General features: G+C 40.7%; 1 protein-coding gene and 1 long non-coding RNA gene across 3 annotated transcripts; one reads left to right on the forward strand and one right to left on the reverse strand.

The window, feature by feature from the left end:
• si:dkey-191g9.5 (rap1 GTPase-GDP dissociation stimulator 1) lies at positions 1-26,363 on the forward strand. 2 transcript variants are annotated; one of them, XM_036130665.1, is made up of 14 exons: positions 1-77; positions 7,106-7,210; positions 7,493-7,615; positions 8,771-8,896; positions 9,265-9,393; positions 13,051-13,176; positions 15,169-15,312; positions 15,770-15,901; positions 18,328-18,462; positions 19,842-19,967; positions 23,269-23,408; positions 23,531-23,657; positions 24,522-24,650; positions 25,696-26,363. In XM_036130665.1, exons 1-14 carry the CDS (start codon positions 65-67, stop codon positions 25,821-25,823), a joined length of 1,683 nt encoding a protein of 560 aa, XP_035986558.1. In that variant the 5' UTR covers positions 1-64; the 3' UTR covers positions 25,824-26,363. The 2 variants fall into 2 exon arrangements, with proteins under 2 accessions (XP_035986558.1, XP_035986557.1); XM_036130664.1 differs by lacking the exon at positions 1-77 and adding an exon at positions 5,746-6,029.
• On the reverse strand, positions 21,425-27,017 carry LOC118560033. The gene is made up of 2 exons (XR_004929021.1): positions 26,822-27,017; positions 21,425-22,118 (listed from the first exon to the last, which is right to left on the reverse strand). It is a non-coding gene; the product is annotated as an uncharacterized LOC118560033 (long non-coding RNA).
• Positions 27,018-27,933: the final 916 nt, after the last annotated feature.

Genomic DNA, 27,933 nt, shown 5'->3' on the forward strand with positions numbered 1-27,933 from the left:
AGAGAGAGGGAGAATACCAGCAACAGAGGCAGGGAGCCTGCAGAGAGTCCGCCGAGCAGCAGCCATGACAGACGTGGGTGAGTAGCTTCATGCCATCGTCCTGTATATGTTGCGATAGATAGATAGATAGATAGATAGATAGATAGATAGATAGATAGATAGATAGATAGATAGATAGATAGATAGATAGATAGATAGATAGATAGATAGATAGATAGATGCTATAAACAGCTTCATGCTGAGACTGCAGCGATCTGTATTTCACCTGTTTCTGGCTGGTTTCATCCTAACAGCTGATGTGAGAAATTGTACCCAGACACCGAGTCTGTGCAGCATACCAACACATTTCAGCTAGTCAAAAAATATGTAAACAGTTTTTCAATATTATCAGCATAATAAGCGTGTAGTCTTTGAGGAATGAGAGGCGTTCCGAAAGGCTAAGTACCTCTTAACATGAATTGGATTAGACTATACAGCTTTGTGCTATTGTGTCCTTCCACCTGCATAGTAAGTGCCTAAGGATGTGTTATTATATACATGCTCACATGTTTCACACAAGAAGAAGCTGCCTCACATACCAGGAGGGCTCCCTGGAAGATCCCAGTGGGACTGATTAGGTTATTGCTTCACAGGCTCTCTCCCTTTTCCACACACACACACACACACACACACACACACACACACACACACACACACACACACACACACACACACACACACACACACACATGGACTTGGTCACACAAAAACAAACGGACATGGGGTTTAGGTCCTGACGTAGTAGTGAATCAGGCAAATACTGCCCCTCCCCTCTACTCAAGTTATTTTAGGCTCTGTAGGGATTAGCTGTAGTAATTTCTGTCTGTAAGTCATTCTCACTGTGTATGTATATGTGCATCTAATGCAATGTGTTGTAAGCTTTGGTGACTTGCACACAACCTTTATTCTGTGATTTTAGGAATGACAACCCTAGCTAGGCTAATCTAAGCGGATTGGGCTTCATTCTACCCAGACACCATAGTTACACACATGTTTATATTGTATAGTTTTAAAAAAACATCATTCTTTCTTGTTGTTTTACCCCTAACTAGTGCAGTCATTTAGAGGTCATAGAAAACTTGCAGCTGCAATGAATTAGCTGTTACATGCCTTCCAAATGATCTGAATCACAGAGTTTTGCTCCTGTTGACAAGGCCTGGACTGTTTTGTGAAAACAAAGGAGCTAAAGCAAAGTCTATCTGGTATGATGGTATTCCTTTCTGTCCCCAGGCAAAGGTACTGATGAAGATTGTTTCATCTTTTGGCAACCCCTAGCAAGTTAGTGTTTCTTCTGATCATAAATATCAAGATTTTGCTGCTAGCGATTGTAGCAGTTCTCTTAAGTCCAGTGCAGTTTAAATTTAAGCGAGCAAACATCATTCCGCATTTGCTTTGGTAGATAAGCCCTTTGCTTTTGTTTGTTTCCAAAGGGAATGTTTGTTAGTGTACCCTTGATCCTGGCTTCCATGGGACTGTGCAGTGAAGCCAAAATAGAGTAACTCTCAGGCATTATATCTGTCCGGTCTGATAATGAGATTCCCAAGACCTTTCTTCCACCTTTAGGTTATATAACCAAGTGCTGTTGTGCTACTCAGGCTACCTGCCTCAAATCTCATTTAGGCCCCTCACTCTGCAGTGCATGGTGATGTCATGGCTCTCACTCTCATGGAAGTTGCTCATGAGAAAATGAAGCGTTTAACTCAATAGACAGATCTGCACATTGATCAGCTGTGAGAACAAATCCTTCCACGCTATTTCCTCCTTTTACACCTTGGTTCTCCCCTGGTACAGGCATCCTTTCAGTGGCATGACGTTGGGAGCCATTGTCATGATTCGCTTCAGGAGCTGTGGATACTGCCTCAAATGTTTTCCCAATTTCTGCAAAGAGTACAAATTCTGAGTGCTGCAGTTGAGACAAAAACATTCCATTTATTTTTGTTTTTCTTTTCAGTTTTTGAAAAGAGTGAAGTGTATCTCCTCATATCGCAAAGTGATTACAATAGGAGAATAAGTACAACTACTGCATCGGAGCATGAACGGTGATTGTTGAACGATTGTTTCAACAATCCCAGCTAATTCTCCAGGACCTACCTTAATTTTATTAGTAATTATTTGGGAAGAATCACATTTGGAACTCAAGGTGTTGATAGATGGATTGAGCCGACCTCTGCCATGTTGTGTTCCTTATGTTCCAGTCTTTCAGATCAATATTGTCTTTGTTCTCCTGGATACCTTTCAGTCATATTTATTCATTAGGAATGATGCTCTAAAGTCTTTGATGTATTTTGTGGTGTGAGCAGTTGGTGTATAGAGTATCTTGAATGTTCCTCATGATTTTAGCTAAAAAATAACACATTTCTGTTTCTGAAGGGAGCAATTAAAATGCTGCAGATCAGATATCAGGTTTTCTGTATTGAAGACAAAAATAATAGTAATCACTAAAAATAAATCAAATAATCCCAGTTGTGCTGACGGAACGATCAACTATTTAAACTTCTGTGTGAATAACACCATCCCCACCAGAACAGTGAGATACTTCCCCTGGATCACCAGTGACCTGAAGGAACTGCTAAACAACAAGAAAAAGCCCCCTGGAATGGAGGCAGAGAAACACTGAAGGGTATACAGAAGCAACTTAAAGTTGTGATAAGCAACAGCAAGGAGGTGTACAGGAAGAATGTCCAGCAGAACAATATCAGCAATGTGTGGTGATGGATAAAGAAGATCAAATGCAGGCTTCAAGCAGAAGGAGGATTGGAGAGATGGAAGTGTGGACAGAATGATGAGCTGAACACATTCTACAAGAGGTTCAGTTCAGGAACAAGCTCAGCATCCTTCTATCCTGCCCCAAACCAAACAGAATCATAATGAGCTTTTTCACCAACAAGTATTATGTTATACGTACAAAGAATTGTTTTGGTGACAAGGTGCTACGCATAGATAAACATACAGTTGTATATATATATATATATATATATATATATATATATATATATATATATATATATATATATATATATATATATATATATATATATGTAGAGACTCTCTCTGATTTACTGTGAGTCGAAGGAAAGGACCTAAAATTGAGTCTCTTGGAACACCACAGTTTAGATCACATCATGCTGATTCCTATATTCACAAAGAATTTTATGTTCCTGAGAACCACTTCAAGACACTTTCAGAAAGTCCAGGCTGTCTGAGCCTGTTATAATCTAGTAGGACGGTGTGATCAAAGTTATGAAACGCTGCTCTACAGTCCAGTAATATCAGTGCTGAAGGATTTATTCTTAAATTCTGCAGTTTGTGTAATATGATTGGACTGTAAACCAGACTGATATTTTTCTGGAATGCTGTATACATTTACATGGAAGTTTAGTTGATTAAGGACCAGCTCCTCTAAAACTTTACTTAAAAACTGAAGGTTTGAAACTAGCCTAATTATCAAACCTGGAGGCATCAATGTCTCCTCTCTTCAGAAGAGGCTTTAGAGTAGAGTGGTTCATAACAGCATAAATAACATCAGACTGAATATATATATATATATATATATATATATATATATATATATATATATATATATAGAGAGAGAGAGAGAGAGAGAGAGAGAGAGAGAGAGAGAGAGAGAGATAGATAGATAGATAGATAGATAGATAGATAGATAGAAAAAAAAATATGCAGCCTCTCTGGCAGTGTAGCATTAAGAATTGTTGCCTTAATGCCAAAGTGAGCCTAACAGATTTACTTTCACAAGTGGAGCATTACTGCTTTCGCATTAGTGCTCTGCTTGATTTATATATGCAAGAAGCTTTATTAGATTTTGTTCTGGGACTATTTCATGTTCAATGGACACAGAAACGGAAAGGTAAAAGAGAAAAAGATGAGACGAAATGCTAAAAGGGACAAAAGGTGAAAAAAAATAGAGGAGCGGAAAAGCAGAGAACAAGATAATATCCTCAGAGTCTGTTTCTACACTTGCAAAGAGATATATAAACAGAAAGCTAAAACAAAATGATAAAGCATTATAGGTACAAATAACCAACATCTTAATACCATCACTGAAGAATATACAGTATTATTTAATATGACATTTATGAAGTCACAGCTAAGGTAATAATAGGGGTTTTCTCTATAGAAGTGAATCTGTAAGTACCTGGATCCAAGCACCTGTGGGTTTTTGCAAGAGTGCGCTTGTGTATGTAATATTTATGCATAAGAAAAATGCTCAAAAGTGGCCGTGAGGAGCCAAAGACCTGCCTCCCAGAACGCAGAGGCAGACCAGAACCCCCGATGCCCAAAAGAGCCCCCAGAGCAAAGGTGCCCAAGAGTGACAAACACAGGGATAGCTGCCTCCCCATCCCAGTGAAGAGCAGAATGGAGCTGCAGGGAACCCCCCAACAGCCACAGTGATGAAGCCCTCGGGAGCTGCAGCAACATGGGCTCCGCCAGCTGCCAGCTGCGCCGGAGAGGATCCAGCAATGGCACCCGAGATCTGAGGCCCAGAGACCTGAGACCCCACCAGAGCCACGGGATCCAGGTCCTGCGAAGCAGCCACCAGGAGTGAGCCAGCACACACCCGAGCACCCAGCCCAGACTCGGAGGACCACCAATGCACCAGCAGGTCGTGGTGCCAGCCAATTGAGGGGAGCAGGAAAGTGGGTTGGGCTCCCCACCCAGTGGAGACCTGAGATGTCATAGGAGACAAACTAGCATGATGACAAACAGAAAACCAGGTACACAGTCACATTCACACATTCCCACCCTAGTGCCCCCACATGCATACACCCCCCCCCCCCCCCCAATAAAAGGGGCGCAGTACACACCAGCACTTGTCACACACATTCTCACATTCTATACCTCCGGGTCCAGGTATCGGCACCCCAGAGGGGTTTCCAGCCCCCAGACCCGGGAGGTGAACCCCATCATTGGGATTGGGGGGGACCACCATCAAACCCTGACCTATGCGGTCCATGCTCTGGCCCTAATCCCCCACCCTGATCCCAGCCCAGACCGGCCCATCCACCCAGAGATGGGGCTAACATGAACCGAATGGGATAGCCAACCAGAGCCCACCCCACAAACCCTGAGACCCCAGCTCCAGCCGACCCCCAGGACCCAACGCCATCCCTAGCTCCAAGCCTGACCAGGCAGCCCCCTCTTCCTCCAGGCCCCAAACTCTGGATGGCAATCGGAGAAGAGGGGTGTGAAAAAGACCCCGCGCCTGCCTCCGCCTGCTCAAATGTCGTATTGTTCTCAAGTGCATTTAAAAATGGGAGGGTCAAAATGGGTTGGGCCTGGGAAGGCAGCCGGCACCTGTCTCTCTGCCTGTCTACTAATGGTCATTATTGCCTGTCAAAACTGACTTTAGCTCTAGCTTCTGATAACTATTTGCACAGTGGCGCAGTGGGTAGCGCTGTTGGCTTGCAGCAAGAAGGTCATAGGTTTGAGTCCAACATGGAGTTTGCATGTTCTCCCTGTGCATGTGTGAGTTCTCTCTGGGTACTCCGGCTTCCTCCCACAGTCCAAAAACAGTTAGGTTAGGTTAATTGGCTTCTCTAAATTAGGTGTGTGTGAATGGTTGTTTGTCCTGTCCGTCTATGTGTAGCCCTGTGACAGACTGGTGACCTGTCCAGGGTGTACCCTGCCTCTTGCCCAGTGAACGCTGGAGATAGGCACCAGCAACCCCCATGAGGGATTAAGTGGGCCAGAAAATGGATGGATGGATGGAAAAATGATCTTTGGGGAACAATTTGTACAAACAGTTTTGTAGTTTGTACGAAACACAGAATTTTACACATCTGATCAGGATACTCCTGGGCGCCTCTCTTTGGGGTTTTTACTTACTGGGCGTGTCCCACTGGAATCAGACCACAGACAAAATCCATAACTTGCTGTAGGGACTAAATATCCCGTTTGATCTAGGAACACGTTAGCATCCCCCAGGAAGAGCTAGGGGATGTCTAGATTTCTGTCCTGTGACCCAATCTTGGGTAAGTGGAAGACGATTGGTTGAATGGACGGATGGATGGATGGATGGATGGATGGATGGATGGATGGATGGATTTAGTTTAAAACCTTGTAGATGGTCTGTAAAGCACTGAATGGGTTTGGGCTGACATACATTTTATAGTTGATTCTTGACTGAACCATGCAGACCCCTCAGGTCTTCAGATACCTGCCTCCTCAGTGTTTCCAGGACTAGAACTATAACGGTTAAGGCAGCATTTAGTTTCTCTGCTCCTCAGCACTGGAACAAACTGTCTGAAAACCTAAAACAGCTCCTTTAAATTAACTGTTTTTGTTTGCAGCAGCTTTCCCATGAATAGAAAAGATTACTTTATCATTTCTATCTTCTGTCGTCATTTTTATAAGCCTAAATGTGGTCATTTTAACATTTGCATCTTTTACATGTCCCATGTCTTTATGTGATACTTTGTGTTTTTCATCTATATTTCATCTTTTTCCTGTATTTTTTAAGATACATTTTTTTGTGGTGTGTTCCTTTAATCTCTGTTTCATTGTTTTCCTGTAAAGCACTTTGAATTACCCAGAATACACTAGCAGTCAAGTACCAAACATTTAAGTGTTAGTGTATACGAATCGACTCACCTTTCCTTTCCTCGCCTTGCCTAAAGTCTTCAAGAAAACCTACTGACAACATTATACAATTGCATTTACCATCTTAGCATTTCTCATTTTATCCCGAGGACAATGTTCAGTGGACCTCTGCTCAGGTTTCTGTGTATTCATAGATCTAAGTTGTACTATGCAAAGAACAGTGAGGCTTTCCTCTCATTCAACAAACTGGGTCACAGTTTCTTGCTCAATCTTTAAGTAAAATGACAGTTTCCAGAATTTTTTGTTGGCAGAACCAGAAAAAACACATTTTGTGGGTACCAGTAAAAGGTTTTTATGAGTTATTTACTTTGTATGTGTCACACTCTGAGGGACTGATGGTACATAAAAAACAATAGTATTAATTGAACCAAGTATTGTACATTAAAGACACAGATTTAGGTTTTTATAGTTTCAAATCATTGCTGATGCTTTTGTGCTTATGTTGCAGACTCTCTAAATGAAGCATTAAAGGCCATCAGTGTGAGCACAGAGCTGATCGAAGAAGAGCTAAAGCCTCATCTGGACACAGTGCTGACCGCTCTGCTTGAGAAGAGTGAGTTATTGTGACACATCTGCATGCAGAACACATCACAGCCAGAAGACCATCTGGGATTTTGTTGCTTCGATACTTAAATTACCTCCCAGCAGCAACCATTTCCTTATCTCAACAGGCACATGGCCTCACCTTACACAATGTTAAAAGGGTACAAAGCAGAAAGGATTTAATTTGTGTTGTTATGGCACGCACATCCTTATTATATAGCATCTTTAAAATGCCTTATCTATTAAAATAATATCATGTTGTAGATTTGAAAATGGCTTTGTGTGTCCACAGAGACGGATGCAGCTGTTGAGGTTGTCAGAAGTGGGATTCTACCCACACTGGCTCAGGCCTTACAGAGCAGAAGCAGTCTGAGCTGCCAGGTGGCTCTAGTGGTGGCAGAAATGGCACGAGAAGGTACACTTTTACCATCCTTTTCACTTGTTTTCTTCTTCTCTACTATACATTAATAAAACTTATACCATGGTCTGAGTGAATACTCGATTCTGATTGGGTGCAGGGTGTCCATGAAACAGTGTTATAAGACACCTATAAAAAAAGACTTCCGGTCAGATAGGCTGATTCTTCTATAATATTCACCTTTATTGTCATTACAACGAAATCTGTTCTCTGCATTTAACCTATCACCCTTGGGGGGGAGGGGGGGGGGGGGCTGCCACTGTGCAGCGCCTGGGGTTGAACTGAATTCAATTGAATTGAATTGAAAGCCTTTATTGTCATTGCACACAGTACAATGAGATTTGGAGAGCAGCTCCATTCCATAAAAGTGCACACATAAATACACATACAATACATTAGTGCAAATCTGGATGAAGGTTGAGTATGGTGACGGCTGTGGGGAAGAAGCTATCCCTGAATCCGTTTGTTCTAGTCTGTATTGACCTGAAGCACCTGCCTGAGGGCAGTATGTTAAAGAGATGGAAGCCGGGGTGAGTGGTATCCCTCAGGATGTTTCTGGCCCTACTGAGACAACGGGAGTTGTAGATGTCAATCAAAGAAGGCACAGAGACACTTGTCCAGTTTTGTGGGTTAAGGGTCTTGCTGAGGGAGCCAGAGTTGCAGTATGTGGGAGTTGAACCTTCGGGACACAAGTCCAGTGCACTAACCACTAGACCACCACTCCACAGACTGATGTGAGCAGAACAGGGACACCCTGAAGGAGAAAGTAGCATCATACTCACACATTCTTCCTGTTAACTGGGTGGGGTTACTGCAGCAGGTCAAACCAAAGCAAAGGATTCTGGGAGCATGGGAAAAGACAGAGTGAGGGCTGCATTCACATGCAGAGAAGGTGAAGTTCTGTCAAGCATTGTTCAAGCAGCAGAGAGTATATCTGCAAACTTCTGAAAGCAGAAATGCATTTTCAAGAAATTAGGATTTTTCTTAAGTGTAACTGCAGAGGTTGAGAGAGAACGGTACAATATCTGAAAATGAATGCTCCTGTGCTTTGGCAGAACTAGTTTCCCATCTTTGTAAGAATAAAGTTCTTCTTAAGAGCAGTGTCAGCCGAGTTGAAACAGTTCTGCCTTGTTCTCCATCTGTATGCTGCAGCTTCTGTGAGAGAACCGTGCATCGAGGCAGGCCTGGTGAAGGCTCTGGTTCCTCATCTGAACAGTGGTGACCAGGAAATGCTGCTGAATACTGGCAGGGCCATTGGACGGATCTGCTTTGACAACAGTGAGTAGTTCAGGCAGCACAGACTTATTGGGGTTCTGGGTTTAGAGAGCAACACATACACGTTTCAATCCTGTGATTTTAGAATTAGAACATTAGATAACTGTTTGTATAGCATGTTCTTAACAATGCTACAAAAGTTTTCTACAAGAGGAGATGAGGAGTTTCATCACATAGAATATAATACAAGGTACAATAAAATCCGAGAAATATTGGGGATTCAGAGGAAAGGGTTTGGAACCAAGTCTGTGACACAATATTAAATCAATATGGTTAATAGTTTCAATTCCAATGTAAAAAATAAGTAAATAAAGAAGTCCAAACCTGGTACACAATGCTTGAGCACCTTTCTTGTCTGACTCTCTCCTCAGCACAACAACAGGACCAGTTAGTCCAGAGTGGAGTAATCCCCAGATTAGTGTCCATAATGAAGGAGTACCCTGACAATGACCCGCTCGTCAACGTCTGCCTGCTGGCTCTCTGTAACCTGGCTGATTTGGGTGACTATCTTCCAGAGGTTTTTTTTTATTATTGAAGTACATATCCACTACCTAGGAACAGTTTGAATTAAAGCCCCCATCATTTGAGCCTGTATTTGCTCATTTACTCAAAAATCGAGGTACAGTTTGTGTTATCATTGCTCGTTCCCCATCTCTTCCCTTTCATTTCCTTTGCAATTTACAAAGTGAAGTCAGTGAATGCAGCAAACTGAGTTTTTATTCTGCCGTACATTCCTCCATTAATGGCATGGTCAAATTCTGTTTCTAAAAATGTTTTACTCATACCAGCAACTGCAAACCTTACGCAGTGAGATGAAATCTGGAGGTGAGTAACTATTGGCTCAACAGAAAGTCTCTGACCTCTGTGCACTGTGCTCCTCCTCATCCTCTGACCCCGCTCTGATCTTATGTGGCCACCACTCCATGGATGAGCTGCTGTTGCTCCCAATCACTTCCACTGTGTTAGAATCCCACCAACAGCTGACTGTTCAATATCTAGGAGGATTGAGGAAATGTCATGATTGATACTGTTGCACAGGTAGCGTCCTATCATGGCACCGAGGTGGAATTCACTGAGCTCCTGAAAGCAACTCATTCTATCACTGATGTTAATCTGTGTGGGCAGGTGCTGGACTTTATACACTTGTGGACATGGAGATTCTATTGAATTCAATTCGGTTTCATTTATATAGCACCAATTTACAACACATGTCATCTTAAAGCACCGTACGATGTCAATTCAATCAAATCATCCAGACAGATTGGTCAAAAGGTTTTCTATTTAAGGAAACCCAGCAGGTTGCATTGAGTGGTTGACTCAACGCTATCCGAATGACTGAATCACCTGAAGTCGATCATATGGAGGGGTGAGTGAATACTTTTGGTCATATAGTGTATTTTCAAGCCGACCCATTAATTATTTTTCACGTTTTCAGTTTCACTTAACAAAAAGCTCTTTGTAAAAAGTGACATCAGCTGGTCAGACAGCTGGTCCTGGTTTTATGGATCTGCTGCTCCATGATAGGGAACAAGGTTGTTAATGGATCCAGAGATGTGTGGGACACACCTGGCTGTGAGTTTTGCTGTAAAGCCATCCTGTCATCAGCGTGGCTCGTATTGTTAGGATGTTGTCTTTGTGTTTGGATATTTTGAGTCAATATTTAAGTTAGTGATTTCACCAGAGGTTCAGTCATTTTTGTGGTTCTACTGTGATCATGTGCTTTGTTTTGTTTTTCTCATTGATTCTGTAGTTTCTCTCAGTCAGTCTGTTCTTCGGTTCTCCTCTAAGACCTAATCTGATCTTCATCACATGTTCATGGTGTCAGTCTTCATCTTCACTGTAAGTACAAATGCTGGTGTAATTCTAATATTAACCTTATTAAAAGAGAAGTGACAGACTCCTCTTGCTGATATATCCAGGTATTTTATCTAGATTTTATCTTTTTATCTAGATTTTATCTAGCTCCAGGAATTCAAAAAAATTTACAGAATATGCACCCTCTCCAAGATGGAGCTAAGTAAAATTAAGTAATACAGAGAATGATTCTGTATTTATTGTCCACCCAGCAGTTTCCCAAGGCTCTCCTTTGCTAGAGTCCATGTCCATGTATTCTCCTCCTTCCTGTTCATGAGATAACTGTTTGCTTCAAATGTCATCATGTCCTGTAAGCTTAACAGCTGAACCTAAGGCTTATACACAGAGTGACAAACTTTAATGCTATATAACTAAGTATACGAGATCTTAACCATGATATTTTTCCAACAATGAAATACTTGGTTTTAGTTTGTTTCTTTTTTGGGTTCTTTGGTTACTTGTGTAATTTAAGGTTTTTCTAGCTCCTGTTCAGTTCAGTTCTGTGGAGTTTTTTTATTTTTATTTAAGTACTTTGATTTATACAACATGACATCGTGCTGGTATTTTGTCCTTTATTTTTGTCTCTCAGCCTTTACATCTGTAATAAACTGTATTACCAAAAATATTCACTCACCTCTCCAAATCATTTCAGGCACCTCCATGTCCACGGATGTATAAAATCCCTCACCTAGTTATATAAACTGCTACTACAAATAGTGATAAAATGAGTCACTCTCAGGGGCTCAGTGAATTCCACCTCAGTGCCATGATAGGACGCTACCTGTGCAACAATATCAACAATGACATTTCATCTCTACTAAATACTGAACGGCCAGCTGTTGGTGGGATTCTAACACAGTGGAAGTGATTGGGAACAATAGCAGCTCATCCATGGAGTGGTGGCCACATAAGATCAGAGCGGGGTCGGAGGATGAGGAGGAGCACAGTGTACAGAGGTCAGCAAGTGTCTGTAGAGCCAGTAGTTACTGCCCTCCAGACTGCATGTGGCAGCTGCAGCTAAGCCTTTCATCACACAGTGTAATGCAAAGGATAGGAGTGATGTAAAGTACACTGCCACTGGGCTCTAAAACAGATGTGTCCTCTAGAGTGATGAACGTTGCTTCTATCTGCCAATACAATTGGAGGAGTTCAGCTTTGGTGGCTACCAGAACAACAGTACCTGCCTGACTGCACAGTATCAAGGGTAAAGTTTAGTGGAGGGAAGATTATGGTAGGGGTTCTCTCGTAGGGTTTTTCTTGGTCTCTTTGTTTAAGTGCATTTAGGACAGTTTCATACTCCTAGCTCTGTGGGAACAATTTGGGATTCCCCTTCAGTTCCAAAATGAATGAACACATAGGTGAGCAAATTGGGTGTGGAGGAACTTGATTGGCCTGCACACAGCCTTGACAGAGCACCTTTGGGATGAATTAGAGCGGAAACTGTGAGCAGACACTGTTGTTCATCCAACAACAATGTCTGTCCTCCATCTAAAACAAAATTCAAATAGTGCCATATTTTTTTGTCAGTAATTTCAGAAAGTGGCCTATCTGTGCTTGACCATTAATGGTCACCGATGCTCCCGCACAAAAGAGAGACATAATCAGGCCATTTGGTTGTTAGGACTCATCTGCAGGCCAGCGGTTACTCTGTTAGGGATGACAATGTTCTCATCCTGAGCATGGATATACTTTGATTTAAGAGATGAGCAAAGGAAGCCATTTTTGTGAAGAGAAACCAACTGTGATTAAACAGGGGTGGTGGCCTTCGGGTCCAATTGTCCCCCTCTTACAATGCAGTTATTACGAGTATGACTCAGCCCTCTGGGAACAATAAGAACACCAACTATCTGTTTTTAACCTGATAGTCCTCTTTTGCATGTGTGCAACCAGTTTTGATTGCTACTGTTAAACTTGTTGATCCACTAGGCAAAGGTAGTGATTAAAGGACTGAGTTTATCTCCTGAGACTGAAGAAGTCTGAGAAACAAAAGAAACAAAAAAGAACCAGAAGACCTACTTTATTTTTTTGTTTTGATTTTTCATAATTATCAACTTCACAAGAAACACAGGGTTGGACTAGATCACTCTATGTACAATGCTTTTTAAATAATATATGAGTTTCACTTTTTGAGATGTTGGGCAATATTACGTAATATAATTTTTTTTATATGTACCTGTAAATTCAGCCATATCTTCCAACACCCAGAGTTTTATTCTGGTTTCTCCTTGCTAAAACATGTATTATATTGTTAGGATAATTGTACTTGCCCGTCTGTCAGTAGTCATAGAGCCTTATGTCCACAGACTGTGCACGAGAGGCCCTGGTGGAGCAGGATGTGGCAGACACACTGATTCTTCAGCTGAAACGGGCTCCTGACGCTGAGCGGCGGCATGTCATCTTGGAAATACTGGGCTCACTGGGTGAAAGTGGTAAGACATGAGGGGCGTGGGGGCAACATAAAAGTTAGGGCATGTACATTTTAAAAGTGACTAGTGGGAGGAAGCCGGAGTACCCGGAGAGAACCCACGCATGCACAGGGAGAACATGCAAACTCCATCCAGAGAGACCCAGGGTTGGATTTGAACCCAGAATCTTCTTGCTGCAAAGCAACAGGGTGAACCCTGCCTCTTGCCCAGTGAACGCTGGAGATAGGCAACAGCACCCCCCGCGACCCCATGAGGGATTAAGTGGGTCAGAAAATGGATGGATGGATGCCTCGGTCATCTGCCTCGACCAGTCGGTCGAGGCAGATGACCGTTCATACTGAGCCCGGTTCTGCCGGAGGTTTTTCCTTCCCGTTAATGGGTGGTTTTTCTTCCCACTGTTGCTTCATGCTTGCTCAGTATGAGGGATTGCAGCAAAGCCATGTACAATGCAGATGACTCTCCCTGTGGCTCTACGGTTCCCCAGGAGTGACTGCTGCTTGTCGGGACTTTGATGCAATCAACTGGTTTCCTTATATAGGACATTTTTGACCAATCTGTATAATCTGACCCAATCTGTATAATATGATTGAACTTGACTTTGTAAAGTGCCTTGAGATGACATGTTTCATGATTTGGCGCTATATAAATAAAATTGAATTGAATTGAATGGATGGATGGATGGATGGATGGATGGATGGATGGATGGATGGATGGATAGATGGATATTTCTAACATGGCTGTAATCTGACAATAAAAAGCAAATGGGCAGAAAATCCCTCTGAGGTGTTGAACCTTTGTCCTGCAGGAAAACAAAAGAGACAGTAAGGTGACAGACCTAACAACAACCCATCAACCAAATCCAGACGCAGAAACGTTTTTTCTTAATCAAAAACCAAAAATATCCTACTGGGTAATTCTGTATGACTCCTTATTCTCATATTCACATAAAGACAGATGAACCCTAGATATTGTCCACAGTAATTAGATCCTTTAGGCTAAACTGTGTGCTAGTCCACACTGGTTTCCTGTGAAGTGCTGATGAGACCTACATGATAAGGTGGGCATTGAATGGGTCTTATTTCTAGCAATTAATCCAGGGGTAGACGATTCAAGTTCTCTGTCCTGAAATGCCCTACTTTAACCAAGTTTAGCCCCTAATCATTCTGGGGATTCACAGATGTGAGTGCATTAGAAACCGTAACCACAGTGAAATGTGCCCCGTAAAAACAAGCTGCTTGGAAAATAAGACATAGAATAAATCTGGTGCATGTCCACCAAGTCCTCCCTTCTAGTATCAACAAGGCAACATCTATACACAAAATAAGATTGTGAGATACCTTAATGAGATGTTGTAAGTGCATGCTGATATGTTTCTCTGCACTTTGAGACAGCACTATTAATAGCTACAAACTGCTACAGACCAATCCTCTGTCCCCATTTAGTTACTCTTGAATTATGAAATATTTTGTTTCAATGCTTCCATCACTAGTGCAGTTCTCACAAATACTTCTTCATTCCATACTGATTAACAACACAACAATACACAAAGTCCAACAACATCTCCAACCCCATTTGGAGCAAAAGTGACCTGATAATAGTGAAGCTAGTTTGCATTAACAGATGACTTTACCTGCTTCTCCTAGCTGCCGCTCCTAAGGCCTAACTAAAACCAGCAATTTGACTTTTGACGGTGTTACTCAATCTCTTTGTTATGACAAGTGCTATGAGACAACATTTCTTCTTAATCTCTGGTATATGAGTAAACTGATTTATATTTAATATAATGAGATTAAATTGATAAGGCAGATATGTTTACACTGTTCCAAAATAATAAAAGTTTCGGAACTGTCATAAAAAAAAAAAAGAACTCTGAATCAAATGAAGACTACAAGGTTTGTGGGGCCACACAGCACAAACACACGCTGATATTAAGACATTACATATGGTTTCAAGGATTATACACAATACCAAGCTGTTGGTCTTTTTTGTCACCAGATGCACTGAAGCTGCAGTTTACAGAGTCAGGAGTACCAGAGGCTTTATCACTGATGATTCGAGATCTACAAGGACACTCAGACCCTCATGACCTCTGCAGCATAAAGATCGCCTCCAACCTGATAGTATCCCTGCTTTTAGGAGGTGAGTAGCGAGGGGATTAGGTGTCATAGCTTTACCTGGCTCACCTAAAACGATGCAGTTATGCACAATATCTACAAAGTAATTTGATGATTTAGGTTGTGAGCTGTGCTCTGATATACCTAAATCTGGTGGACGATATCTGGCCAATGTGATGATGAATAAAAGCAAAAACTATACTGATCACGGACTACTTTTTGACTGAGCTACTGTATTACCAAAGATATTTTATAGGAGACAGACAAGCAGGTAGGACAGCATCTGGAAATAATGTGTGTTTTATTTAAAATATAGTTGATGGATAATTTGTCTAAGTTATTAACATGCTTAAACCTTATTGGTAAGGATTGTGTCACAGACTGGGAAGATCTGTGCTACTTATTGAACTAATTCATACATGAGTGATGCAAGATCACAAAATGTTGAACAGTTTTTGGTTGTTTTTTGTGGGGTGTTCCAGATGAATCTATGCAGAAGTGCTTTGGAGAGGGATCAGGTGAGGTCTACCAGGACATTTTGTCCTGGCTGCAGAGCTCCAACACCCAGCTCCAGCTGTCAGGAGCCCTTGCCATTGCCAACTTTGCCAGAAATGGTGAGTTTCTTGTAGGATGGATGGCCCTTAACGGCTACAATATTTGAGTATGGTAAAATTTGTTTCCTATTCTCGATCTGATCTGCCATTGATTTAGTTTCCAAATCAATGGCTCTCAGATCACTAATTTCAGCACATACTCAGCCAAAAGCATACAGAGACATTTGGGCTGGCCTTGTAAAAAGAAGGTGGTAATTAACAGCTAAAAACAGGCTCTAATCCACTAACATGTCACAGTCCCTTATGATTTGCATCCTTTATCTGTGCCCTGTCATAGTCTGGTTCACAATGCAGAAAGCCTTAATAATATATACCGATGCAAACTCTTATCAAGTTGACCATTTGTGAGGAATCTGCGCTCTTTTTGCATCAAGTTACTAAATATGATTTGGTCCCAGTTACAGCATTAAGAACAGTAAGAAGACAGACCAGAAATGTTTTTTCTTCAATTTTTCTTGAATAAGAAAACAATAAGAATAAGGAATAAGAATTCCATTTACATGCTTGTCTAAATGCATATGTCTCATTTAATATTGGTTGAAAGTCTATGAGCAAGGTGCACTCACACATTTTTAGAGCCATACTAAGCTTCTTGTTAATCTCTGGCTGGATATTTGGGCTCTCTTCTTGTCAGAATTAAGAGAGCTCGTTTGCACTGGTTGGATTTCCATCTTTTACACATAATCCGCAAATGTTCAACAGACTTGAGGTCAGAGCCATTCCTGAAGCTTGATGTTAGCTTGCTGTATCTCATTTAAACCCAGTTTGGGCGTGATTATTATCTTACTGGAACACCCAGTTGTGTACAAGCTTCATCCATTTGACCCAAAGTGACACCCTGAGATGAAAGAAATTTGGTTAAAATTACCAGGAAGAGTCCAGAAACCACAAAGACTCTAGCCAGTCATCAACAGGGAGCTCCTAGAATTACCATTAGCATGGATTGACGGTTCCAACCATTAAGAAGTCCAAAACTGAATACCTTCAAAGTCGGATTTGCCCATATGTGTTTTAAGTAAGAGGTTTTATGATCAGAGGGAACAAGAATTGATCTGTTTGACCACATTTACAAAAAGTATGTTTAGAGGTATCAAGGTGATGCCTTTTAAACTTGGGAACATTTCATAGCTCAAGCATGATGGCATCTGCATCATGGAATGGGTTTGTTTTCCTGTAAGTTTACTGATGCTTTCTAATTCTTCAACTTGAATGGTCTCCTACCTTAAACAAGTGGGAGTTCCAGCAGGACAATGCTCTCAACCACACATAAAAAACAGTTTGGAATCGATAAAACTGTGCTTCTGAACTGGACAGGACCTCATTCTGTCAGGTACAGTGGACAACTAGCTAGCCAGAATGATGTCTGAGGCTTGTAAATGTTACATTACATATGTGCTTAAGGAGCACCTTGTCAAGGGATGTTTAACCAAATATTAGTCAAGATGTATGTACAGTTCAGTAAACCAAAAAGTATTTTTGGGGTGCTTATGTTTTGGTCACCCTTTTTAGATCAGCAAATGAATGTCAATGTCAGCCAAAGATAATCCAAGTAAATAAAAAACTGTTATCAAATGATGAATTTTATTAAGGGAAATCCAACTGACCCTCTGTGAAAAGGTAACTGCCCCCTTGTTAAATCATGAGGTAACTGTCTGACCTGCAATATCAAGAAATGACTTAAATAAAACCTGTCTGTCAAGATGAAGTAGGCTAAGGAATCTCTAAAAGCAACACTTTCTCCCCATATGGAATGTCAGGACCCCCACTGACCCCAGCACTACAGCTAACAGGGCACACTGTCCCCCTGGCCTTGTGGCCCAATGATAACTGGTTATTCATGGATAACGGGGAAAACGATTCTTTCTGTTCTCATTAGTTATGTCTCTGTGTGGCACTTTTGCCAAGGCACCAGTTTAGCAGATGGATCTTTTGCTGATATGAGAAGCAGGTAATACCCGATTCTAGAAGCTCATGCTTTTACCCATTAAAAATAGATATAATAATAATCACCTTTACTGTCATTGCAACACACATTCCAATGAAATTTGTTACCCATCCCCTAAATATGGGTTAAAAAGCATGGCCTCTATTTGGCCAGATAAAAAGCTTATTTCCTGCATTTAACCCAACCCCTTGGGATGGGTTAAATGCAGGAAACAAATTTAACCCATGGGTTATATAAGGATCTCCTTTTACAGGGCGTTGTGAAATGCAGATGTACAGCTCTGGTTTGAAAGCACAATACGTGCCATTGTTTACTGAAACAAACCAAACCATGTTTGAGAGCATTACAGCAAAATAGTTGGAATTTACATATTGTCTTATTGTAGGTGGGTAAATTATTGTTAGACTTAGATGTTTGTGGAAGATGTAGGATTATTGTGACCAATTTTTGAATTGGATTTTTCCTGCTATGTTCATGTCAGACAGCAACTGTGTGAAGATGCTGGACCTTGGTGTGGTTCCACACATCCTGACATTGTTGGAGAAGCATGTAGATGAAGGGGACGTCTCTGTTCAACATGCTGGGCTGAGCGCTCTAAGGAACCTGGCCATCCCTGGTACTCTTCAAAGCAAAACAGTAAAATTATGGTTGAAGCTTAACATTTATGTATGTCATTTATATTGTAGTCAATGCCTATCTGCTATCATTGTGCTCATCTAAACATTTTGATTTCATCTGTAAATGACAAACACATACTGTGCATGCTCATGGCATGAAACAATGTTCGGCCTCTGGTTCATTTACAAATATTAAAACTGATCATTTATGGTAATGCTTCTAGTTACTGCTGAAGTTCTGTTGTCATCCTTTCATCAAATGCTTAACTGAAAACAGTTTAGGAGTAAGACCAATAAAACAAAGAACGCTCACTTTATGAGCGAAAAGAAAGAAAAAGCAGCTGATCATCTTTGACTGGTTTAATACAAGAACTCTGGATGAGTTTCTCGACTGCTTCATGTTGTGACCGCTTTAATATCTCTCTCACACAAACAGTCAAAGGTTACCTAAAACATCTGTGCCCGTATTCACAAAGAATCGTAAGACTAAAAGTAGAAAAATCTGACGGGAAGGTGGTGGAAACAGAGAGAGCTTATTGGCTGATCCACCACCTGAACACTGGAGGAAATGAACACTTAACCTTCTTCAACAATCATACAATTATTAATATGTAGATAAGATAAACTTTATCATCCCCATAGGGAGAAATTAATTTGTTCTGCACCAATGTGCTTCAAAGTCTGCCTGTCTGCACGATGATCCAGGGACCAATTTACCTTTCAACACTATTGTCCTCTTAGAACTGTACAGACAGAGGTGCTCCTCCTCTTGGTTTCTTCCACCTTTTGTCTCCATCTTATGTTGGTTGTGTTGCCAAATCCAACCGTTTTACACAAACAGGCAATCGCAGTTAAATGCTGACACGTGAGTGTGCTTTAATATCAAATAGATGAAGTAGTAAAATGATCAATATGGTGAGTAAACATAAGCAAATCAAAGTGATGATGTAAATAAAATGTGTTTAAATGTTTTGTTTCTGTGTGACAATTATTTAAGTTAAATTTCATCATCATGACACAATTTTTAATCCAGTCTAATTAGTTAATTTCTCTCCTTTGATCCCTAGGAGTACATTTTACATTTTTAATTGTCTTGTATCAACCAATCACAGCTCTTAAAAGACAGCATCACACCTAGCAGCGGGGTCAACCACACCTCCTCACTAAGATAAAAAAGTCTGTGATCTCCTGACTCAGAGTTGCTCTCAGCTAAAATTCCTTGGCAGGAATTTTTATTTTACGATAGGAGCTCTCTGAGAGGACTGAGAATCTTTGTGAATACAGGCACTGAACAGCTGGTTTCAGGGCCTAGATGAGGGTTTAACATAAACATACAGCTTTTACTCAGACAGCTGCACACTCCTTTTCTGTCTTTTAGCAACCAACAAAGTGAGGATGCTGGAGGATGGAGTCACTGAGAGGATAAAGACTCTGCTGCGCACAGACATGCCACCGGTTCAGTTCAAACTGCTGGGCACGCTACGCATGATGGTGGATGGGCAAGGTGAGCAAACTGGTGCAAACATAGTTGTACACGGTGCAACATTTTTTTAAACAGAACCTTGATTTTCTGGAAGTAGTCACAGTTTTAGCCAAGAGGATTACCTTCCTCTAGTGTCCCTTCTAAAAGTTTTCACCCCCACCTCCCCTGGCTTTTTACACATTGTGTGACAGTCGTGCCTGTGATTTAAATGTTTTTAATTCTGCTCTACAAGTTGGTGAAGTGAAATGAGAAAAAATACATAACATATTTAAAAAGAAAATAAACAACAGATAAATTGGGATGTGCAAATATATACACCCCATTTGCTATGAAGCTTCCAAAAAGTGTAGGTGCAACCAATTACCTTCAAATCTCCCATAATTAGAGAAATGAAGTCCAACTGTGGGCAGTCTAAGTGTCATATAATGTGTCATTTTAAACAACTTTTCTGAAAGTCCCCAGAAGCTGCTGCTCCTGAACAGGAGGATTCACACTATGAGGACCAATGAGCTCTCCAAACAAGTCAGGGACTAAGTAACAAGTCAGGGTGGGGTTAGAAAGAAAGACTGGGATCTTTGATGTTTCCCTTGAGCACCATTAGATCCATCATCCTCAAATGGAAAACATCTGGTACCACAACAAACCTTCCAAGAGAAGACCGCCCACCAGAACTCACAGACTGGGCCAGGAGGGTAATAATCACAAAGATTAAGAGACCAAAGGTAACCCTGAATGAGCTGAGTCCCGACCAAGGCCTCCTGATGGCACTGCGGGGCAACATAGAGGTGATTAGCCAAAGTTTCAAGGGGAGTGGATTCTGCAGTCAAGGCAGCATGGATAGAGTCCTCCAAAGGCCAGCAAAGAGGTGCCGGAATAAGGTGAGAGGGTAAGATGGGTCCAGGGAAGGAGTGGAATGGGAAAACTGCCAGGAGAGGTCGTCCTCCTTAACATTCTTGGAACCACGATGACAGGCGAGGTTGATGTTATAGGACTCAAAAAACAGAGCTAAACAACCCTGCCTAGGATTGAGTTGCTTGGCTGTCTGGATGTGTATAAGATTCTGATGGTTGGCCCAGATGAGGAATGGTTCAGCCATTCCAAGGAGCCAGTGATGCTACTCTTCCATGGTACACTTTATGGCCAGCAGCTCGCAGTCCCCAACTCCTTTTTCTGCAATGTGGGGGAGGTACCCATGCAAGCTGCTACCTCAAGAGGTAGCAGCATGGGTAGAGTAGACCACTGGGACCCCGTTGGGAAAGATCTGTACCATGAGCAACATCAGAGGCATCGACTTCCACCACAAAAGGATTAGCCAGGTCAAGATGGAGTAGGACGAGAGCCTAGTAAACAGATGAATCAGGTGTTGAAAAGCCTTCACTGCCTCAGGACTGTAGAGTAGAAATTATATCTCATGGAAGATGGTTTGCAAAGATGTTATACAATATTGTAGTTATATTACCTCACACTCAAGGTTTTTATTTTTACTTTAGTGTCAAGAACTAAGGACTAAGACAAGAAAAAATATTTTTTTTAAATCTGTTATCTGAAAGGATTCATGAACTGTTCCTCACGTTGGAGAGTTGTGTGTTAATGTTTCTAGCGGTGCTAAAATAACTGGTTATGTGTGTTTGGACCCTTGAGGGGCGTTCACCAAGCTGTGTTACACAAAGAGTCGTAAATAATAGGTTGTCGAATTTTCCATCAATAGAATACAAGCCAGAGGCTATTGGCTGCAGAGTTCGGCCTCTGTTTCTGGGTAGATATGAGAGCAGAGTTAGTCAGAATAGGACAGATTTCAGCTCTGAAGACAAAATAAAGACAAAAGCATTTCAGGAAGACAGAGAAAGCACCAGAGCAAGATTAGAAAGAAAGATGGAGAGCAACCTTTGGAAAAGCAGCTCTTACCAGATGTTAAACTAGCAATAGAAGGAACAAACAGTCCCAACCTCAAATTCTAATGTCATGAGTATTTGACTGTTTTGTTACTGTTACCTGCAAATTTTCCAGAATCCACGGTGCTTGAAGTCCAGAATGAAGTTTCGACAGTCAGTGATGGTTTGGGGTGCCATGACATCTGCTGGTTCTGGTCCATTGGGTTTTCAGAAGTCCACCATCAATGCAGCTGTCTACCAGGAGAGTCTAGAGCGCTTCATGCTTCCCTCAGCAGACAAGCTGTATGGAGGTGCTAATTTTATTTTCCAAAAAGACTTGGCACTGGCCCACACTGCTAAGGGTGCCAACAACTGGTTCAGTGACCATGGTGATCCTGCTCTTGATTGGCCAGGAAACTCCCCTGACCTGAACCCCATAGAAAATCTTTGGGCTTTTGTCCAGAGGAGGATGAGAGACAGCAGACCCAACAAGGCAGATGGCCTGGACACCTATGCAGGCTGATGGTCTTTATGCCACAGTGCATTGAGGCAGTAATGCATGCAGGAGGAGGCCCAACCAAGATTGACTGCATAGAAATGGACAGACTTTTCAGAAGCTTGACATACATGCTGAAAACATCTTTATTTGATTGGTCTAATGTGATATTCTGATGTTCTGAAGCAATACATTGAACTATTTTACTCTGTGTAATGAATCTCTATAAAATAACTGTTTCACATTCAGAAATATACTTTTACGCAATATTCATATTTTTTAGGTGCACCTGTGGTTCTCCACCAGGTTTAGTAGTGTTAGAATATCACACAGGCTTTTGTTAATTAAAAGTTTTATTACACGTCAGTCCTCTGCTGTTGTTGGTATTTTTATTTTCTCCATGCTAATATAAACCTTTATTCCATGTTTCATCACCTCTGATTTTATTTATCATAATCTGACCCTTTGAAAATCCTTTTTCGTAATACATTTAAACCCAGCTATATTTGTAAATATTTGTAAATAAATCCTGGTGTTCATTTTAAGGTCTTGACTCTTGGTATTTCTTCTGTGTGAAATCAGAATTCTCAGGAGAAAACTGGGATTCAGCTCTGAGCAGAATTTGCAAATTGATAAGCTGATTCTTACTCCCACCAAATTAATTTCCTCTTATGTTCAGGTAATCATGCAATAGGTAGTCAAACTATAATTTGGACTGGTGTGATGTCATTGCAAGGTACTGGTTTTGAGCTGTGACTTCTTTAGTTAAAGGGAAGTAGCATGAAACATTTTAGCTTTTATGTTCTCTTGAGTTCTTGAGGCAGGAAGTTTCAAAGAAAATAACTATATAGGAAAACAGCCCAATTTTAAATGTAACTTTTTTTTAAGTTTCTATTTTTAGAATAATTTCTAATGTCCCACTATACATCAACCAATCCTTTGCTATGTGTTTCAGAGGGGGCAGCCTTAAAGCTGGGCAGAGATGCTGTTCTGCTGGCACGAATCATGGAGTGGTGTGGAGCCAAAGACCACGCAGGAGTCCGAGGAGAAGCTAGTCGCCTGTTGGCAGCCCTAATCCGACATAGTCGCAGTCCGGTGAGCTTCCTTATGCTGGCAGGGACATCTGATCTGGCTGGACTTTATTCGTTGACAACACTGAGCTAGTCTAAGATTAACTCTTGATTCTGAATGATGGGCTCTTTTCCATTTTCTAACAGGAAGTTGTCCGTGCTGTGGCTAGAGCAGATGGGGTTCGACACCTCATCACTATGGCAACAAGCGAGCATGTCATCATGCAGAATGAAGCCCTGGTTGCCCTTGCGATAGCGTCTGCTATTGACATTGGTAAAGCTATTTCTGAGTTTATGTAAATAAATACCCCCCAAAGTTTCCAGCACATCTTAATGTGATTACAACTGGAGAATGTGGAATTAACATTTTCTAATTCACCAAGGGTAAAAAGTTTACTTTACAGGCTAAGAAATATCCAAAAATCTTCTGTGGTAAAACATCTGTTTGCAAACTACACCTCAGCTACATGTTTTCTGTAGCCATCAACAATGGGCTGGTACATTCGTGGCTAGATATGTCAACACTCATTTTAGTAGAACATTTAAATTGGTTGGTTTCTTGGCATGGACCTGGCTTTGCTGCCGATTCCACAAACATGTTAATAGCGTAGAGATGGAGCCTTTGGCTGGGCCATTCAAAAGGCTTAATGTTGGCCTACTTTATCCATTCCAAGCCCAGTTCTGATGTGTTTGGGATCATTGCCCCATAGGATCGCACTGTTGCTCCTAAGTTTCAAACTTCTTGTTGCTGACTTTGGGGTGAAATCAGAGAGTTTGGAGGCAGTCTTTATCTTTATTATTCCACTCACTCTGTGCAATGAACCAGTACCACTGGCAGCAAAACAGTCCCACAGCATGATGAAACTACCACCATGCTTGACAGGTAGGCAATGTTTTTAGGTTCAAACCCTTACCTTGACTGTTCTGAACACACTTATTGTGGCCAAATAGCTAAGCCTTTGCCTCGTCCATAACACATTGTATTTTTTGTAGATGCAAATAACGATGTAAAACTTTGATCACTATAGACACCGATGCTGGAATTCCATCAGGCTTAATCCTTGTGGTTTCTGACCATCTCATTAGCTAGGAACAATGCTTTTACTCATGTGTTTCTGTCTGGGTTTGTGAATACCAGAATCTATGAGGGATCCATTTAGCGAGGCAAAGCTCTTACCTACTCTGAAGAATATGTTGGACGATCCTGTGGGGGCAGTTGAAGTCAAGTTCAGTGCTTTGGGTCTCATCTGCACCTTGGCTAATTCCGGTATGTTTTTTGCTTTTACTACACTTTCACTTTTTTCAAAGTCAAATTTCAAACTGTCTCCAGATAAGAACACAACGGATGCTCTGCTTAATTAAATGGAAATTGGTCTCCAAACAAAAATGAACCAGTTTAGCCTACTGAAGAGTTTTACAGTCAAGTTCCTGCACCCTTCCTCTTCCAATTTAAGGTTTGAAAAGATTTTGAAAATATCTGCTGACACACAGAGACCATGCAGGTTTTCTTTTACGTAAAATAGTGGTTCTACAGAAAAAGTATTGTATTATTATTAAGTATATTGCTAAAAAATAAGCAAAGTTAATTCATGTCTCAGCATCAGGCCAACATATAATTCTGAAAGATGTACAGAGGCCCTTCTACTATCACCAGATCTTCCACACAAGTAGAAGCTGAAGATTCTGCTGACAGAGGCCAGAGTTTATATTCATGCTTAAGACTTTTAAAATGTCGCTAATATGATCATCCATCCATCCATCCATCCATCCATCCATCCATCCATCCATCCATCCATCCATCCATCCATCCATCCATCCATCCTAACTGAAGTGCTTTCATGTTGGTATTAAATGAATATTTCCATAGGAGTCTTTTTTACACCATAGTCTGTTGCCAATAAGTTTAATAAAAGATATAAACTTGTTCACATAAATCATTTCAATGATAATAATTCATATTTGAAGACTATGTAAATAACCTTCTAATGAAATGGTTATTTAAGTCAGAGTTGTTCTCAGATAGGAGAAATCTATTTTGGACTGGGACAGTGTTGACAAGCCATTTGATAGCTCATATGATCTTAACCTGTTTCTGTTTAATGGAACTGTAGCAAATAAATAAAGTGGTTCATGCAAGTAAAGACTTAGAACCACTCAACAAAACACTACATCAAAAAGAAATGATGCTGCAGTATGACACTAACCTGTTTGCAAAATATGCTTATGTACTTTTATAGTGTCTGGAGGCTTTTTTTTAATCAGCTCTTACAGTTGGTCCTGACCTTTTTTTTATGTATCATTTTGTGCTGTAGGTGTGATGAGAGATGAGCTCAACTCTGTAAATATTAAGGAAAGTCTGAACAAACTGGCGGACCACAGTAGCAGCAAACTGGCGACGCAGGCCAGCTCCATACTGACCACCCTCAGTGACACCAGCTAAGCCAGCAGCAACAACGGGTTTTGTCTGCGCAATGAATGTGTGTAGATTTGATGTTAAATCATACAGACAGCACAGATATAACTAAATATCAAAGTGGACTTTAAAGTGTCGCTTATTTTGTAATAAGTAATATATTCTAGTGCTGGCATGACGTAAGCTGTATAGGTGGGAGACAAGGACCAACTGTTATGCACATTTATGCTTCCCGTTTTTCTAGGAATCTTCTGTTAGGTTCTTAAAATATATTCTGCTCCACATGCTGAGTCTTTTTCTGACATGGTGGAACCTTGTATGAGATGAGAGGAAGTAATAGCTGAATGGATGAAATCATTTAGAGAACTTCAAGAACAGATGATTGTTTCTGTTTGTCTTCGGTTTTGTCCATTTATCAGTAAAATTCAAAAATTTATTTTATGATATGTCGTAGTGAAGTATGTGAAATGCTATTCCACTATATGAATATCAAATAAACATGTAAATAGTAAAAGAAGTAAAATAAATAAATGTGTGAGCGTGTGAAATAAAATAAACCCAAATGTATACATGATGGAGTACTTGAATGGCTTTACTTTTAAAAAAAATCTTACAAAGCATGCATCAACATATTTTACAACTTCTCCTTTTTGATTATTTTGAGGGATATTGCTCATGATACTTAGATTGAGAAATATCAAGTAAAAGTTGACCAGGAGTGGTGAATTTGCAATGCTGATCCTTTCCAACTGTGCAAAACACTATGCACACCCATGACAAAAGTAGCGGTTACTGAGTCTCCAGCTCTAAGGGGCTCATAAAATTACGATTTAAATGACAGTTTATCCTGTGAGATGGTGAAAGTCAGGAGAAAAATCATCTGAGGGCAGTAGCTTGGAGGCCAACAAACTGGAACTCATGGTAATATTTTTAAGCACTCTGTGGTAAGTCTAATAAATATAGTGCAGATACGGCTGCAGCGCCACAAGGAACCCAAATAATTGAAAATCAATGTGTCTACTTACATCAGTTACATGCGGTTGCGCGTATGGTTACCAGGGCCGTGCAGCGCTGCAAAAAATTCTGCAAGAAGGAAGTTTGAACGGACGCCGCAGTGGTCCCCGGATGAAGCTCCTGAATTTCATGAGCCAAACAGGAAACGTTTGATGCAAGATGGGATCACTGAGCTATATTACACACTGGAGTGCTAATCGCCCGCTGTTTGAACGAGTCGCTTTGAAGCCACCAGCCGCCATATTGGTACTCCCTATTTCCCCCCAGTGAATAGGGAATATGTGCGCTACAGCATCGAATAACGAGGAGTTTCTCATGTTTAGGGGATGCTTAAGACTTTTAAAATGTCAAATGCCATATACTTTTATGTTATGTTCTAAAACTATCAAGTACTGAGAAAGTCATGTGCTGAAATATTTTGCATTTTATTCCTTTAAATATATATATTTAACATTTATAAATATATAAATAACAATATACAAAAACATATATTTACATATGTGTATACATATATATACATATATACATATATATACATATATACATATACACATACTTATATATACATATATATATATATATATATATATATATATATATATATATATATATATATATATATATATATATTTAATATGAATAACATGTAAAATATTTCAGCACCTAATTTCCTAGTAGTTGATAGTGTTAGTACATCCACTGACTGTAGAATTACCTGTGAAACGTTTTCACACAGCCAGAAAACTTCTTGTTGTTGCAACCAAATCCTATGGGATTATGTGAGAGTAGGGAGTAGCAAGATGGCGGCCAGTAACTTCAGTTTTTTTGCAAAATCAGCACTCCAGTGTATTATATAGCTCAGTGGATGGGACAATCACAGCACCAACTTAGCAAGCTTAACTAGTGTAAACAAACCATCAACACAGAAACACGAGGAAGCAGAGGTGCTTTTGGAGGATGAAATAGGATATTTATGCGCACGGATAGCGAGTATTGTCTTAGAAAAAGCAAAATCATGGCTGTTTTTTTTTATCATGGATGAGGTACAGTAACAGAAAGGACCATGTGAACTTCTGTTCTTCCATTTCCACAACCGGACCTGCAGCTGGCTGCTGTATCCCCG

This window comes from Fundulus heteroclitus, unplaced genomic scaffold (assembly GCF_011125445.2).
Source record: "Fundulus heteroclitus isolate FHET01 unplaced genomic scaffold, MU-UCD_Fhet_4.1 scaffold_37, whole genome shotgun sequence".
Lineage (NCBI taxonomy): Eukaryota > Metazoa > Chordata > Actinopteri > Cyprinodontiformes > Fundulidae > Fundulus > Fundulus heteroclitus.